Here is a 13,357-nt window from a genome sequence, read left to right as displayed (position 1 = left end):
CCATTTAAACCTTACTCACAGGTGTGGGACAAGAGTTACAATACAGCCAAGTATTAAACAGCAGCAAGAGCAGGGCTGGAGCATCCCACTCCTGAGAACACCCTCACTCACCTAAACTGTGGCCATTTTTTGTGTAGAAGCAGGTGTTGTTGATGAGGTTGACACAGCAGCCAATGACATCTCCAGTGGTGAACGTGGGGCCGTAGGGCTGCCCTGTCCCCGAGGAACAGAAGGAGTGCCCATCATCTCCATGGTACCCATAAGAATGTTTATCCCATCCTGCAAAAGGCAAAAGAACAGGACAGCAGTGAAGCCAGCTCAGCAGAACCACATGGAACCACTACAACCCTCAGGACACCGTTTTCTGTGGGAGTTTATAAATTTGATTGCCACTCCTGATTCATCCCAATATTAATTTTCACATACCTGTAACTAAAAAGAAATTAATCAGAACACACCATTTGCATTTCAACACATTTCTCTTTTATCTTACCTGAGGTGAAGCAAACTCCTTTTGTAAAACACTTGTGTTTCCCAAAACCAAATTCTTCCCACAAAAGCATTTAACAAAATAATTCTCAGACAGTTTCAGCTTTGTCTGTAAGTGCTGTGACAGGTGTAAGAAATGGAGAGAGGCAATTTTTGCATCCTTAAATCTTTATTTGATAAGGATTTCTATGTTTCCATTGGGATACATTATTTCCCATTCTGCAGACAGCTTAAAACACAGCCCTCAAATGTCAAAGGGGAGTTCAATGCAAAGTGGTCAGTACTAATATTAATATCTTTTATTAATATCTTTTATTTCTTCTGCCAATAACATTGTGCTAAGGGTTACAGCTGTACCCTGCCCAGTTGTTCTTTTCTATATATCCCAGTAATTTCATTTGGATCATTCCTCTGAATGGCACAATCAAAGCCACATCTCACAGACAGACAGAGTTCTTCCATAAAGTGATACAACATTAAAAACAGACACCTGTGTTTTTTATATGGATATGGCTGGATCCTTAGGGAAGCAAAGAAGGTGCTTTGGCCATCTGCTGACCTTACACAGCCAAGGGTGCTGCAGATTCTGTTAAATGTGGAGCAATGGCTCAGGCAAAGGGACTGTGTAAGAAACACAGAGACTGTGCAGGAAATGCACATCCTGCAATGAGGCACAAAGAGACTGAGCACCCTGAGAACTACAGAGCAGAGCCCTGTGAAGGTGGGCTGGATGGAGCACTTCTGTGAGCCAGGATTTTCCTCCAAAGCCAACAACAAGATGAGGGCACCAGAAATTCAATCTTGAAAAATAGTGCTACAACACTGAGGCACCAGCACCCACATGCTCAGGGCTTCTCACAGAAGCACAAAACAGTCAGTGCATGTCTAAGGCCCTGCTTATTGTACCACACTAAATTAATGCCAGTGGGAAAGTCAGGGAATGAAGCAAAACTGAAACATGCCACAGTCCAAGATTTTGGACCTCTGAGCAAACTTTGGGAGTGAAAGGCATGAAGGATTCCCAGCAAATTCTAGCCTAGAAATGGTGAGTAATTTCCTGTACTTAGTCCCACACATCCAACAGGAACAGACTGAGATGTCCCAAGAGCCAGCTCTGCCTCCCCTCGGATCAGCTCCAAACAAGCTGCTGACAGTAGCACCAGTCCCGTTTCAAATCTTCCTGAGAGACAGGGACAACAGCACAGGCAGCACCCTCAGCAAGCACAAAACAATGCCAAACTGACTTGCCAAAACAAAGGAGGAAGTGATAGGGGCTCTAGAGTCTGTTGTCAAACTTTCACTGCTAAGACTCCATCCAGTAAAAATATCATTGAAATATTTTTGAAACTGTGGCTCCTTTCCACTATCCCTTTTATTTGCTCTGTTGCCATCACTGATCTATTATTTTAGTCTCCCCAAAACCAGACCTGTTACCTGAGTGTCAATTCAGAACTTCTCTAATGGAGCTTTGAGAAGTTATAATTCAGATGATAAATCAATTTATCTCTTAATGTACTCATAATACAATCCAAATACACACTTTTAGATCTTCTGCATACAAAACATTCCTGGCATTACAAAGCACCTACCAAGAACTCGTCATCAGCTGCATCTAAGCAGTGAAGTGCTCACACACCATGCACTGGGTAAGGCTCCCATAGAAAATACAACAGCATGTCCCACCATGAGGATGAGCTCACTAAATGCTTGGGCCAATGCAGACATTACTGGTTCTGCAGTGTGAGAAATAAAGGTTTCTTTACCTACAGATCACAGCTGATCCTACTGAAAAAACCCTCCTCCTATTCTTTTAAGGCTTGAGCTTCACAGTGTCAGTTCTTGCTGAAGCACCAATGGTGGTGGGGAACTCCAGTGAAAAGGGACTGAATAAAGACCTTGAACACAATGACAAACGTGGTACCTACAGCAACAATGCCTGGAAAAAGCTTGTTTTGAATCTTATTCTCCCCACAAAACCACTAACATAATCAGTTAAAGAAATTTGCTCACCCAGCACTTTGCTGATGTTACACAGAGTTTACTTTTTCAACTCAAATGTTGTGTGGTGCTGAACCTGGACCTGGCACCACACCAGGGGCTTTAAATCTACACTGTCAGCCTTATCACATCACCATGGTCATCTTAAACAACAAACCACAGTTGTTTGAGTGAACTTACTGTACTCACTGTAAACATCAGCTGAGTGGCATTAATCATATGTCAAACCTTAAGTTATTTATTAATAAAAAACAGATCTCTATTCCTAAAATTCTGCCCAAAATAAACATGAGGGCAGTGGCATACGGGTAATTCCAGTACTGGCCAGTTTCAGCCAGCCTTCTGAAATTTCCTAATAATCTGAATTAAAAACAAGAATCAGCACTTCTGGTACTTCTAGGTCAAAGTTTTCAGGGCCTATTGATTTAAATTGTGTATCCCTATTGAAAGCATTTGGTATTACCCTGGATTACCAGCAGAGTGGGGAGTAACTCATCACATGTATTTTAAAAACACAGACTCCAACTTTTCTCAAAACACTTCCTGAAAACTTGGGCTTTTCCTGCACCATTAACAATTTGCTATCGCCACCTAGGAATGGGTCCAGCATATTACAGCCTCCTCTGGGACTCCCACGACACCCTTGGAGCCTCCAGTGACTCAACAGCTCCTTCCTCTACAAAATCCAGCAGTGTTTTAATAAGGACTGAATCAGAACTTCTTGAAATCCCTCCCCACAGCTGCATCTGCCAATTCTCCTGACACTTTAACCTCTGTGCCACTTATACTCAAGTACTGCAGAAATTGCTGGAAGGCAGAGAGAAGGTGACCCCCACATGCTCCTACAATGGCTGTCCCTGTGGGATAGGGGTCAGCCTGGACAAGGATGCTCTTCAAGAAGTGAGACAGGAGAAGTACAGGATGTGCATGAATCACACCCTGACTGAACAGCAATACCACTCTCCAACCACCTGTGAGCACAGACAGACTGAGCCAGATGGAGATTCTGTTCACTCAGTACTCCTGGAAGGATTTTGTTTCCATTAAATTGTTCAATCCTCTATTAAGAACATATAAACACTCACATCATTCAGTGTGTCCTGCAAGGAGTTCGACAGTGTAACTAAAAGCAGTGAAAATGTGCCTCCTACTACTTGGATATATCCTGTAGTTCTTGCACAGGAGAGGATGACAAACAATGGATTTGGTGTCTCCACAACATACATCAGTATGCAGACCTCTGCAGAATTCCCCATAATGATCCCTTTTCCAGGCTGATGACTCCTAACTTATTTAGCTATTTCCTGCTTTTCTGACCATCATCATCTGAACCCTCTCTGGATTTAGTGTTGCTTGTGAGAATGGAGATGAAGGTGCCCCATGGAGAAGGGGAGCAAGCTGCAGTTATTCTCTGCACTGCTCCCAAATCTTCTAAATGTTAATCCCAGCACTTTCCCTTCATTGTCCTTTTCACCACTGACCTGATGTTTCCATGAAGTCATTGTCATCACTCCAAAATGCATCACTGCTCCCTTTGCACACATTCTCATGTGCACCTCCCTGTTGGGGTGTGTCACCTCAGCTGGCTCCCCCCAGCACCTCTCACCATCCTCAACCTCACAATCCTCAGCAGCTCCAGCAGCCCATCCCAGGACAGAGAGGAGCAGGCAGCTGCTCCTAAGAAAACTCTGGGAGAACCCAGGCACTGTCAGTTTGTGACTGGTAGCTCATTCCAACAAGGCTGCTTAAAACATCCCATTTTGGTCTCTTGGTCATAGCCATGTCTAGAGCAAAGGACACCCAGCACCCACATGCAGTTGTGGCCAAGTCTAAAAATTCTCAAGTGCAAGTGCAGATTCCTCTCAAAATTTCAGAACTCTGAACCAAATTGGAGAATGTGCTTTTTCTTATAAAACCCTGGTCATGGACTCCTGATGGACAATACAGACTGAAATCAAGTGGGCTAGAGTGGCTGCAGGGTCCTTCTTTACAGTTCTTTCCTTCTTTCCTTTCCCTTCCCCATCCTCACTTCAAAAGCTCAAAATCATTTTAAATAGGGGAGACAGGCAGAGAACAGAAAGGTCAAAGCAGAACCTCAAGGTCCTGACTCTAAGATTGTTCTCACTACAACTCATTTTGAAGACAGCACTTTGAACATGCAAATAGAGAATCACAACCTACTGAGCAAAAAGAGGTTAAATTTACATCCCTTTGAATTGAACCCTTCAAGACCCAAACCCAAAATATACCCATATATTTACCAACAAGATGCAGAATAGCTCAGATTGTGCAATCAAAGAACTAGAAGCAAAAAAACCAAAAAACCCATGAGTAGGGCTTGGGAGGACATTTTTGTGTGCTCAACACCAAACTGAAGCTCTGCTTGGCCTGCCAACAAGAAAAAGTTGATATGCTGACCTTCTTGGCAGACTACCTTGATCCCAACACATAGGGGGAAAAAATGAACAGCGAGTTCCATTGCTGCTGCTTGATAAACAGGTCAGAATTATGCAATGCCAGACACGTGGCAGAAAGGACTTGAGTTACTTCAGGACACAGTTACATGATAAACTGATAAACACTCACCCTTAAGCAAGCACTAGAGTTAGATGTAGTGTGCTACTACTATCCCTGACTGTCCTACATCTGTCCCTGCTCAATCTCACCTTTCCCACTCAATGTCAGCCTTGCTTTGCTCTTGACTCTTTGGTCAGATCCTGACTTCTGTACCTGAGACCAGACTCTACCTCAGAAGGCAGCAAGTGGGAAGTGGTTCTGTTGAGCTGGGTGACCATTTACACCTCAGCACCAGGGAAATAACCTGGTGATTCAGCTCTGTGCCTCATGAGCCCCAGCAATGAACACAGAACTGCTGGTAGGCTCTGGGCAGAACTGGATCACGGCTGCATCACACACCCTGGTAAAGCAGGACCTGGATAAGCTGCTCAGCCTTCAAAGTGTGGAGCATCAGCTGGAGGATGGATGGATGGATGGATGGATGGATGGATGGATGGATGGATGGATGGATGGATGATGCCCTGATTCAAGTTACCAAGGGCAGTATTTTCACCACGCCTTTTTGGCCTGATGCTTTGTTCACACAGGGTGGAGGAGAAAGCCAAGTGATGACAGCCCTGAGTGCATCAAGGTTCAAACATGTCAAACTTGCCACTGGGCACAAGGGAACAGGGAAGCCAACACCCAGAGGGATCTGTACTGAGATCCCCTCTGATGACATGCCAAAGACTGACACACAAGGCCCAGTGATCATGGAAAATACACTTTTCCAGTGAGTTACAGCCAGACACATCAGACTCTTCCTGCTCTGCACTTGCTGGGCTGAAGATGTTGGCAGAGAGATGAACTGTCACTGCCACATGGACTATTCCCTGCCCATGAACATTCCAAAGGAGAAACACATTCTAGCATTCAAGCATTCAACATCATGGGTGCAGAAGCTGCTGCAAAGGGCAGGGCCTTGCTGACCACACATTCAGTGCTGACCTCCCTGCAGTCAGGGATACCTGGGGCATCTGAAGCTGGAAGGAATGGTGGAGTATGTTTGGGCATATGAAGGCCAGATGGAAGTTCCTCAGAAGGAATATGAAGATTTGTAAATAAGGTTTGTGTCTGTTATATCATGAGTAATGGGAGAGTTTGAGACTTACTCTTCAGGACAGACCCCAGTGACCACTCTACAATCTTTCCAAAGTTTCTCTCTTTCATATTTTGGAACACTTTTCATTTTTCTCCCTTCTCTATTCTTGTCCAATATTTTGCCTGTGGCATTCCTCTTCCCACTCCCCTGGCCAGCAATCCTAGCTTCCCACAGCTGCCCATGCCAGGGCAAGTGGTGTGCAAACACTAGCTGCAAAGGGACAAGAACTTGTGTCAACACACTGAAATAAACCAAACAAAATTATTTTATAAGATTTATTGAATCCAAAGTCCAGCAGAAACAGATGTACAAACTTTGCTTGTCCAGTGCTTGGGGAATGGGATGTGAAGGGTGGAGGCAGCAGCAGAGCCCAGAGCTGCTGCTGGACCACGATGCAGTTGGAGGCAGGAGGTGTTCCAGCACCATGCATTGTGCTGAGAAGGCTGCTATTGCTCAGCCAGCTATAGGTCTTTAGCAGCAGCAGAGCATGAGGTCAGGGGAGGGGAAGGTAAATTCAACATAGGCTGAACAGATGGAATCTGGTGCACAGAGAAATTGGATGTTGGTTCTACACCATCCTGGGCTGAGCAGTCCCAGGCAGGGACAGGAAACCATAAACATGGGACAGGAGCCAGAACCACAGGAGAAGCAGAACCACCCTCTACTGATGACTCCATCTTCCAGTGGATTGGCTCTGCAAGTGGATGTGCCTCTGGTGTACATCAGTCCACATCAGTGATCACATGCCTTTACTCCCAGCAAAAGGAAGGCTCAACAAGCTCTGGTGCTCCTACAGCCTCAGAAACCAAATGCCTGGGCTTGAGAAGTCTGTACATGCCTGGCCATGAGAAAACTGCTGCCTCAAGAAGTATTTGAGATGCTGGAGCATCTCAGCTGTCACTCAGTTTTACAGCATTTATGCCCAGCCCTGTGAAGCTGCACACACATCACATGTTCTGGCGAGAGCAGGGTGGTTGCTTTGCTTTCCTTTATTCAATCATGCTTTAGAATCAAATCAGTTATTAGTGCTGCAACACATCCTTCTGTTCCCATACTCAGCCTACAAAAACAGCTGCTCAGTGGCCACAGCACCCTCTGTTACAGCACTGGGGATGTGGGCACAGGGTGGCACAGCCTGGCATGGACAACTGTCTAGGTACAGTCACAACACCAACTGCAGGACAGGAATAGGAGCAGGGAACAGCGTGCTCAACACATTACAGCATCTCCCTGGCACAGCTTCAAGGGCCTGGACATCTGCCCAGAATATGTCAAGGGTAAAGAAAAAAAAAAAAAAAAAGACCCTAAAACCCACTTACCCAGGGATATGAAGAAGCCCTAGCTAGAAACATCCCCAACCAGCTTCTGTTTCTTCTACAAGGTGGCAAAATGAATTAATACAGTAGAAGGCTAAACCTTGCACTACAGGACCAATGCCTGTACAGAGAATAAAACCACTTCACCCCATGGAGCACAAACTTCCCTAAGCAGGGGCTGGGTGGGTTCAGGTCCATAACCCTTGCAGTATCCCACTGAATCCTGCACAGGGCCATGGAGCAGCACAGCATTACACACAGCCCAGCCAGGCACTGCTGCTTATGGCCTCCCCCTCACCCCAGGTCCCAGCAGAGCAAGCAGAGCCAGCCTGGCCCCTGCAGACACAGCAGATGATGCTCATCACTGAGTGCAGGACCCTTGGCAGGCCTGGCTGCAGCTTTTGCTCAGAAGCTAGTCCATGTTTTTTAATAAAGTACTTGCAACTGCAAAAGAGACAAAATTCAGTCCAAATCCTCACAGCAAGACTTGTGTGGCAAGAATCCAAAGGAGAGGAAAAAAAGAAAAAAAAGGAATCACAACATCTCTCTCATATTAACAGTGAGCAGGAAGAAAAGGACACTGTGACCCAAAAATCAGTATGACTCAAGAGTCTGAGAGATTGAGCAGAATGTGGGTGCTAACAAGCACTGCCTGATCCACCATGGAGACAATAAGCAGAGCAGCACCGTAGAATTCAATTTTTCACAATATTGATCTGGCACAGTGATTTTTAGACCAGATCAGCAAGTCCTACCATTAACAACCACTCACTGCATGTAAACCGGCCTTCAAAAAAACATCAAACCACAACTACAACATTTTATAAAGTGGCACTACCCATTGACTCACAAGCTAGAAAACAAAACCAGAAGGCTCTGGACAGCTGCAACACAGGCAATACCTTTTCAACAGGAAAGGTCTGTTCCACCAGCCCCAGAAATTTGTAAGGAGTCCATTTCACTATTACTTAGCATGTACCTCACCACAGAATACAGTAATCAAGATAAAAATCATACTTCCTTGAGTGAATAAAGATGGCAAGTCCTCCTAACTTACAACCTTGATGGTTCCATCTTCTGCCAGAGTCAGAACATGATCTGGGTTTCCCTCCACCAGAGAGGTCAAGATGTGCTTGGAGCCATTTTCAGCCCTGTGAAGAGCACAGCCACAGAACAGGCTGTTTCTGCAAACAAAGGAAAAGCTCTCCAGCATGATCAGGTCACCACTGCACTATTGTATCAAACATATTCCCTGGCACAGCACAGAGGAGAAGGTGGGACACAGGGCAGGGATACACAATAATGCAGGACAGGGATGGGGAGTCAGATGAGGAGCCTTTCCATTTATCTATTTAGTGGAAGGGGTAAGGAACAACAATCAAAAGCTTATCACATATACAGCTTCAAATCTCATCATACTAAATAATTCACTCACATGTTCATTTATGGGCCAACTTCTCAACCTTCAGCTGAGGGGCAAGAACACCTTTATAAAATATTAAGACACTTCCAGCAAAGTCTTGCAAGGTAATGGGCAAGAGTCATTCTACAGACACATCAAGGCAGGGCAGTTTAGTGACTCAGCCAAAAGAAATGTTGGTGATCACTGCAGAAAGCAGGGGGTTCATGTCCAGCTACTAGTAAAAACAATCCCTAAAATGGTATTTAATGAGCTAAGAAAATTACAAACAAAAACCCACTTATCTAAACACAAGACCTTATGGAGAGAGAAGTCTTCCAGAAGAAATACACCTCCTGATGTTAAGAGGTTGCAACAAAGACTTCTAGATTCTAAACTGAGGTTTCTTAAATACTTTCCATATTAATCAAGGTGAAGCAACAGGGTTTTCTGAAGAGGATCATATGTATCCATTAGTGGAAACAGCTGCTACCCAGCAATTTGAGTTGTAGTGAAACTGAGCCCTATGTTGATGCCACCTTTTATCCAAAATAATAGGTACAGCCACATTAAAGAATTTGTTTTAATCTGAAAAACAAGCAGTTCTGTGATTACAACTTGTGTTGACAGCTAAACTGCTGTCTCTGAAGTGCCAATCAACTCTTAGCTGTCACTAAAATACCTAGATTTTCCATAATCTGTGCTACAGCTGGAGATGCAACCTGTGGCACTGGTGAAGGCCAAACCCCACTGTGCAATGCCATCTCTGCCCTGCTTTGGAAACTCTGCTTTCACAAGGCACACAACCAACACAGCCTGCTGGATGACAGAGAACCCTTGCAAAGGCTCCAGCACAGCCATACCACACATCTCTGGGACATGGTGCAGGAGGACAGAGCACAGAACCTCTGAAGAGGCCAGCCCAGCTCTGAAAGAGACACAGCACAGAAATCAGGGCACGGAAAAGTGCAGGCCAGCACTAAGAATCACATACCCACACTGATGCCTGAGCACTTTATGACCAGTGGAAACACTCTGGTTATTTTCCAAGGCCAGGATTACTGTCTTGAAATACTGATGGATGGTTTTGTTCAACTTAAATGGCAAAGCACTTTCCAAACTACTTCTGGGTGAGGCACAGCTCTGAGAGCTCAGCTGGAGCCTCAGTCTGCTCCTCCAGTCAAACCTGAAGGCTGGGTGCCCAAAGCCAGTCTAACTGAACAGACTAAAGGAAAAAAAAAAGAGAGGCAAGAAACCCAACACTTCACTATAAACCCAACCAAATGGGCAGCTGGCTGCAGGCAGGACAATCATTACAATCAATATGAGCAAACACATGACCTGAAGTCAGTCAGAAAGGGAAAATGCAGGAACTTTTATTGTATACAGTCCTAGCTTTCATATACATATCCACAAATAAAACATGGCATTAAATTTAATCTTAATTCAGAAGGTAATTCATCCCAATTCTGTGGTTCAGGAGCTGGTTTAGCTACTCTCCAGCTCTGAACACAGCTGATAGCATCAGGTATGACCTCATCTGGGGACCTGATCCCTGTGGTGTCACCCTCAGCACGTGGAGATGCCACATCTGTCCCACCCCCCTGCCACAGCAGCTCAGCCCTATCGGCCCTGAGCACCAGGCTCGTCTCCAAAACACACCCACCCCACCAAGCTGGGACCATGATAAGCACTGCAGGGCAACACCCCAAACACAGCAGCTGTGAGGAGGCAGCTTTGGTCAGACAGCCCTTTAATGAGCCCTGAAAGACTGAAGAACGGGGAAGAAAGAATTTCCAGTTCTTCTAAGAGACAAAGATGGGATGTGAGTGAATGCACAGGGCACACAACAAATCTGTTTCAATCTCAAGCTGGAATTTTCATACAAGTTCAGGTGAACTCAGCACATAAACTGAAAAAATTATTGAAAAAAAGAGAAAGCTGACATAGGATGAGAAGACAACTGAGCAGTCAGGTGAACTCAGCACAAACTCAGAAAATGATTGAAAACAGACAAAGTTGCCATGGGATGACAAAACAACTGAGCAGTTCAGTGGAACTCAGCTGAAGTTGATGGGCAGTGGACAAATCAACCATGAACGACAAAGATCCCCAAAGACACAAAGAATTCATTTTTTAAAAATAAAGATTATATAATTTTAAGAATTCTAAAATTTCAAATTTTAAAAATTTAGTGGGTTTAAATTTTAATTTTAAAAGGTGCTCAGCTGATCTGCAGAGAGTAGAAGCAGGAAGAGAAAAGATGAGAGTGAGTTAAGCAATCCCAGAGGAACTCAGATTCTTCAACATATGATGCAGCAGGACAGCCATTAAAATACACATAGAATACATGTACACACAGAATCCAGAGTGAAGATGAAGAAAGAAAATTTAATGAGTTGTGTATACCCAAGATAAACAAAAATTAGGTGCTCCTCAGATTACTTTCCTATGATGGCATTTTACATACACTGAACACAAGATTGATTCCATATGAGGAAAAAAAAATCTTAACACTAAAAGTATGTGAAAGCTTAAGTTCAAAGCAAATCCTTTTGTTTTATTACAAGAAGCCCAAATTTCTCATTAATTTCCTTAGTATGACCTTAATTTTGACTTAAATTAAAAAAAATAAATAAAAGCTATTTTGAAAATAGCAGATGGTGCAGTACAGTAAAAGCAGATTCAAGAAAGAAACAACCAGCCTAAACCAGTCTCAGGACACTTCCTCCCATATGAGATTTTTTAAATTTTTTTTTTCAAATGGGGCTGGGTAGGCTTTATTGCTTAGCCTTGTGTTTTGGACTGAACTCTTATTAGAGGCTGGAGTGCACTAACTGTGATTCTGGAGTGCATCTTGCAGTTTAGTTTAGAAGAAACAGGGGTAGCACAACCAAAGATGTAAATAAAACTACAGGCAGTGGTGACAGCCAGGAGATTCACTTACATAAATAAATCCCTCCTCCAAAAATAAGAGAGTCAGGTAGGTAAATCAAAAAGGCTCTGACTTGCAAAGGCCAGAAACCTCCAATCTGCTGTAACCTGTATTTTTTCTTGGCAGCGTATGTTTTTTATCCACCACTGTTCTATGCACCACAATCATCTTCACCCACCCACATGAGCTCTTATGTGCTGAGGAATTTTTTTAAAAATCCATTCTGCACAAATGGATTCAATAATTCCAGAGCTGACCCATCACAGTGACACACTTTGCTCTCTTTTCTTCCACTGTGCAGTGCTAAAATTTGCCATTTCTAAACACACTGATGACCTCTTAGGAGGTACAAATTATGCTTTCAGGTAAAAAGCAGTTAAGTCAGCAAAAGGCTACCCAAGTGAAGTTTCAGGAGTTCTCAGCCTAAATAAAAATTCAGGGAGACAAACCAGCCAAGTTAGCTTCAGCCCACTATGCCTGGAAAGACTGAAAAAAATGATAAAAATGTCTCCATCATCAGGAAAACTGTTAATTGGGAGGAAATTTAATTGAGGTTTTCAACACATACCTCTATCAAAAACAACCTCTGACCACTGTTAACCACGTGATTCAGGAGAATAAAGTTTCCCAAAGGAGCAGTTTCAACCTGCATTACCTGTGATGAACCAGGCAAGTGCACAGAGCCAAGTTAATAACAAGCCCAGAGTGAAGCAGTGCCCCCCACCCATTCTTATTAACCCAATTAGGTGACCCATTCCACATGCAGCCCCACAAACTGGTTTGATAGGATAAATTAGAGGGTACCAGAGGCACAAGCAATTTTGTGGACAGGAACTGGCACAGCCAGCTGGATGTGGAACCAGCACCTGTCCAAGGCTTTGCTGTGACACCCTCTGGAAATCCCACGTGCCTTTTTGGACAACTGTTTTTAAGGACAGCTCTGAAAGAGCTCTGCAGCAGGACAAACACCATAAGGTACTACAAGCCAGAGCTTCATCAGCTGCATAAATAAATAAACTTAATAGAAATTACTTCTAAGGACAGAAAATCAAGCAGTGTGTCCAAGTTGCTGATGCAGCCAAGAGAGCAGACTGATTCACTGTTTGTGTGCCACATACTGCTCATGCATTTAACCCCATACTTCAGGGCTTTTACTGATTGCTCTAGAAGACAAAAGCCTTTTTTCCCCAGGTAACCATGCAGCTTCTTCCCCTTTTCTGCTGAAGCCATAAGAATTGTGAAAGCTTGGCAAGGATTTTCCTTTGCCCTTGTTTGCAAGACGGGATAAGAGCCACTTCCTGAACTTGCTCTGAATTTTAATGTTTTCTTTTACTATAAAAAGTAAGATACTTGTGATACATCCAGTGCTTGTGATACAGCCAGTGATTAAATTTCAGAAAACATCTACAAAAGTTGTCATAAATCAAGAAAACCTGACAAACAGGGAAGGGTGAAGAGCCAGGGGTGTATGATTTGGAGAGAAAACCACAAAGCACTGATAGAGGTTTTCATGTATAGAGCTACAAAGAGGAAAGAAATTAATTATTTTCCACCTCCACGTG

General features: G+C 43.9%; 1 protein-coding gene across 2 annotated transcripts in view; it reads right to left on the bottom strand.

The window, feature by feature from the left end:
• Positions 1–13,357, bottom strand: part of RANBP10 (RAN binding protein 10) — a 59,591-nt gene that overhangs the window by 25,325 nt on the left and 20,909 nt on the right. For both annotated transcript variants that reach the window (XM_054296372.1, XM_054296373.1), the window contains one exon: positions 112–279. In XM_054296372.1, coding sequence (XP_054152347.1) covers positions 112–279 — 168 coding nt within the window. The remainder of the gene's footprint in view (positions 1–111; positions 280–13,357) is intronic.

This window comes from Melozone crissalis, unplaced genomic scaffold, assembly GCF_028551555.1.
Source record: "Melozone crissalis strain CALT ecotype California unplaced genomic scaffold, PUWL_Pcris_2 ptg000007l_1, whole genome shotgun sequence".
NCBI classification, from domain to species: domain Eukaryota; kingdom Metazoa; phylum Chordata; class Aves; order Passeriformes; family Passerellidae; genus Melozone; species Melozone crissalis.
This window is presented reverse-complemented; position numbering and strand designations above follow the sequence as displayed.